The sequence below is a fragment of the Frankliniella occidentalis genome, unplaced genomic scaffold, assembly GCF_000697945.3.
Source record: "Frankliniella occidentalis isolate FOCC.00 unplaced genomic scaffold, Focc_3.1 Scaffold3, whole genome shotgun sequence".
Classification (NCBI taxonomy): Eukaryota; Metazoa; Arthropoda; class Insecta; order Thysanoptera; family Thripidae; genus Frankliniella; species Frankliniella occidentalis.
Genome location: NW_026267133.1, coordinates 1,588,522 through 1,592,129, shown reverse-complemented (window position 1 = coordinate 1,592,129; position 3,608 = coordinate 1,588,522). Strand labels below are relative to the sequence as shown.

Below are 3,608 nucleotides of genomic sequence, written 5' to 3'. Positions count from 1 at the left end.
TACCCGACGTGCCGCAGGCGTTGTCATTCGGAATCGAAAAAAGTGGCTTGTGGACTTGCCCTAACCAACATTGTTTCTTTGAAACAAATTAAATGTAAGTTACAGAGATTAATCGATGGGTCCGGATTTCGACGGAGGAGTGTTCGAATCGACAGGGGTGCTTTCGTTCCGTCAAAAACCACCCCTGTCCACAGAAACTTGTGTTTTAAGAGGTGGTCTCTCGGACTATGGGCGGGTTGCCAGCTAAGGTAGTAGGAAAAGAGCTCTGCTCTAGTGGGTCGGCAACATGATATTTATACAGAGTAAGTAAAAGGAATCTGCCGGACCAATTCAAACCAATTCCAGCAACTTTCCAAAATGTCAAAATTTTAACACTACATTTATTACTAATCAGCCTGGATTTATACGGGCAAGGATTGAAATTGACAGGGAAGAAAAACCCACCAAAAACCGCCCACACACCAAAGGAAACTTCTCATACAGTCAGTACAGAGACAAACTAGACCAGCGTTGGTTACTGTCATGTCAACTCACCTATTCTTCCAGGTAAAATGAATCCATAGACTTCTTCGCTCATGTCATGAACATTTCCGGGCCGTGTTCCTGCAATCATAATAAACGGTACATTTAACACTTTTTTTTTAAAGCTTGCTTTAATTTTTCACTCTTCAATGATCAGCTATTAATTTCAGATAATTTATTCATATCATTTTTAAATGCCTCTCCCCCATACTCTAAATGACCATAGTCTTTCAAATAAATAATTTGGCACTGGACTCAAGCGTTAAGTGTACATAACATATCCCTCGGCAGATACTGTATGCTGTGCACATCTCCTAGATACCTTTTCCCCAAATATTAGGACAGTAGTGGATAGGGCAGCTGCAAATTAGCTGCAACGAAAATTGCTTGATTGATTGTTTAGGGGATTTCACAAATATAGAGCTAAGAACCTCAGTTGACTATGAAAGCCTGCACCCCAAGCAGACGTAATACATTTTGCTTTTTCACAAACATACTAGAGTAAATTATGTGATACAATAATGAACAAATAATAAACAAACAGTACACCCATGCAGAAGACCTAACCCTTACAAAGCTTACAGTGGCTCATGAGCCAACAGCGGAAGCCATACAGCACTATACCTGGCGATTAATATTAAAAAGAGACGCTGTCCACACTAAAATTAAATTTGGGTAGGTAATATCAGTACTGAGAAGAAGACGCCAATTTTTAACTGTTTATTTACGTTTCCACCACACAAAGGCGCGGGGCGGGGAACGCGGGTGGGGTGGAGGGGAGGGTCACCCCTTATTACCACTACTGCAACAACACGACAAGTATGTGCACCTTTGCGTAAGAAGCAATCTGTTCGCAAGGTGCGAACAAACGACAAACCAGTTTAGTTTGTTTATTTCATTGATTAAGGAATTTAAGTTAGTTTTCTTAAATTTGTTCGCAAAGTTAACATCAGGCGGCCAGCACTTGCCTATCCTGTTGGCTGTCTGCACTCAGCACTTGTCCATTTGAATGAATGAAATGAAAACATCACTAGGATAGATAGGTTTCTAGTAGACAAAAAAAAACTTAGAAGTGTATTGAGTGAAATTTGTGTAATTGATAGTTTTTCTAATTTTTTCTTCTATTTAATTTTCTAATTGTGGTACATGGCAACCCAGGTCTAGTAAGTAACCCGACCTGAGAGAATAAGTTAACCTGATTCAGTTCTTTGTACCCAAATATCTCCTGAAATATAGTTGTGCAGTGGATGGCTACAGTATTTTCATTTCTGAAAAAAGTTCCATCATCACTGACAACTTCTATAACTTTCTTCCTCCTTTTCTCTTAAAGGTTGAATGCATTCATCCACTCAATCATCTGACCATAGTCTGAATGACAGTGATATTCTGAAGATTCTTCTGAAGTTTTCTGACGTCAAATGTGCAGAATGGGAACCACAATTTCCCTTCTTGGATTCAACTGTAGTCTCCCAAGTCTCGCAGTCTGTATCACTTGTTTTTGGCAAAGACAAAGCAGATTTAAAAAAACTGATTGTGGTGAGTTTGTGGCAAATTATTTCTCTATATCATATTATAAGTTTTGTCATGAAACAATTGGGGATAATTTTCTCCAGCCATTGTTGAAGAAGTGGTGTACAGGACAGAATAAATCTCAGCTTCTTACTCACTCTGCTTGGGTTGGACGAACGCTGACAATGGAGGAGTGTGTATCATCAGTAATATCAGTGTGTATTCCAATTTTCAAAGATGAAGATGACTGGAATAAAAGGGATCAAGAACAGCAATTGGCTTTTGCATATGCCATTCTAGGCGCAGCTTTGAATTCCCCAACCCCATTGCACCCAGATGCTGGTGAAATTTGTCAATTGATTGTTGATAGAATATTCAAGTTACAGGAAATTGATAATCTTCATCACAGATTCCTATCCCACATCTGGAACTCAACTGGTAGGTCTCATTGACAAATCATAACATAAAGTTTGATTTTTAAATAATCTGCTTTGACATTTAAACACTTTGATTTGTCATGTGGTTTGGTATTTCAGGAGAACTCCATTTATCACAATCAACTCTAATAAATTTGGCAGAAAAATCATTCTTAGGGATTGAAAAAATGATACTCTGGCTAGGTCAAAGAGCAGTCAGTGGCAATCAAGCTGCAACAGTGGAGGCATTTCAAACTATTGTGGGATCATCTTTATTGAAGGTGTGCTCCCAATCGGCAACAGTTTTTCAAGTTAGTATTTTAAGTTCACCTTCAATCTAAAAGTGATGTTTCTTTATTTATCAACTTCACCCTAACTTAAGCAGTGTTAAATTTTGTGTTCCAGAATGTTTGTGATGTTCTTTTGCACATGATGGTAATCAGTGAAGCACACCCTGGGATACAATCTTTAACAAAGGCCTTTGTTACCGGGGTGGAAACAGAATGCAAGAGAGAAGGTACTGATGTCACTGTGCTTTATCGAGAAATATCCCAGGTACCATCCGCTCTTCTCTGTGTGGATCCGTCTCTTCTCCCAGACAATGGTAAGAATGTGCTTTCAAAAGAAACAGTCATACATCTCTTAAATGAACTGCCAAAGAAAGAAGCAGCATGTCTGCTTTCTCACAGACCATCCTGGCTTCTCTTTTTAAATTGAGTAAGCAATACTTACGCATTCTATTCCAAATTAAAATATTCCCTTTAATAATGCCAGTCTCAGATTGTAAGAAAACTGTGATACAAAATATTGAAACAAATGCGGATGGTTTTAATTGGAGAGTAACAATAAAATTTACACAAGCCGCTCAACCTTTCCATTTTATTATATACAATGCCGAAGTCAAGACAAAGTTTCGACTGTACAGTGTGGGCCTGAGACGTCCGCTCCAAACGCTCTGCTAAAACAACAACAACATAGAACAACAACGGAAACAACAAACTAACCAATCCAATTGCTTTGACAAAAGAGCCACTTGTAAAGGGCGCTCCATCAACATCAACCATCAAAGGTTTCATCCTAAGATGTGGTACTTTTCCTGTGAATGCTGGAAAACAGCATTCAATCAATCATGAATGTGGAGCACATAATGAAATAATTCGT

General features: G+C 38.7%; 1 protein-coding gene across 4 annotated transcripts; it reads left to right on the top strand.

The window, feature by feature from the left end:
* Positions 1–1,316: 1,316 nt before the first annotated feature.
* Positions 1,317–3,316, top strand: LOC113206946 (uncharacterized). 4 transcript variants are annotated; one of them, XM_026423244.2, is made up of 5 exons: positions 1,317–1,380; positions 1,853–2,058; positions 2,136–2,469; positions 2,568–2,758; positions 2,853–3,316. In XM_026423244.2, the coding sequence occupies exons 2-5, from the start codon at positions 1,858–1,860 to the stop codon at positions 3,162–3,164; spliced, it is 1,038 nt and encodes a 345-aa protein (XP_026279029.1). In that variant the 5' UTR covers positions 1,317–1,380; positions 1,853–1,857; the 3' UTR covers positions 3,165–3,316. The 4 variants fall into 4 exon arrangements, with proteins under 4 accessions (XP_026279029.1, XP_052122913.1, XP_052122918.1 ...); XM_052266953.1 differs by lacking the exon at positions 1,317–1,380 and adding an exon at positions 1,384–1,401; XM_052266958.1 differs by lacking the exon at positions 1,317–1,380 and adding an exon at positions 1,417–1,685 and having other exon boundaries at positions 2,833–2,969.
* Positions 3,317–3,608: the final 292 nt, after the last annotated feature.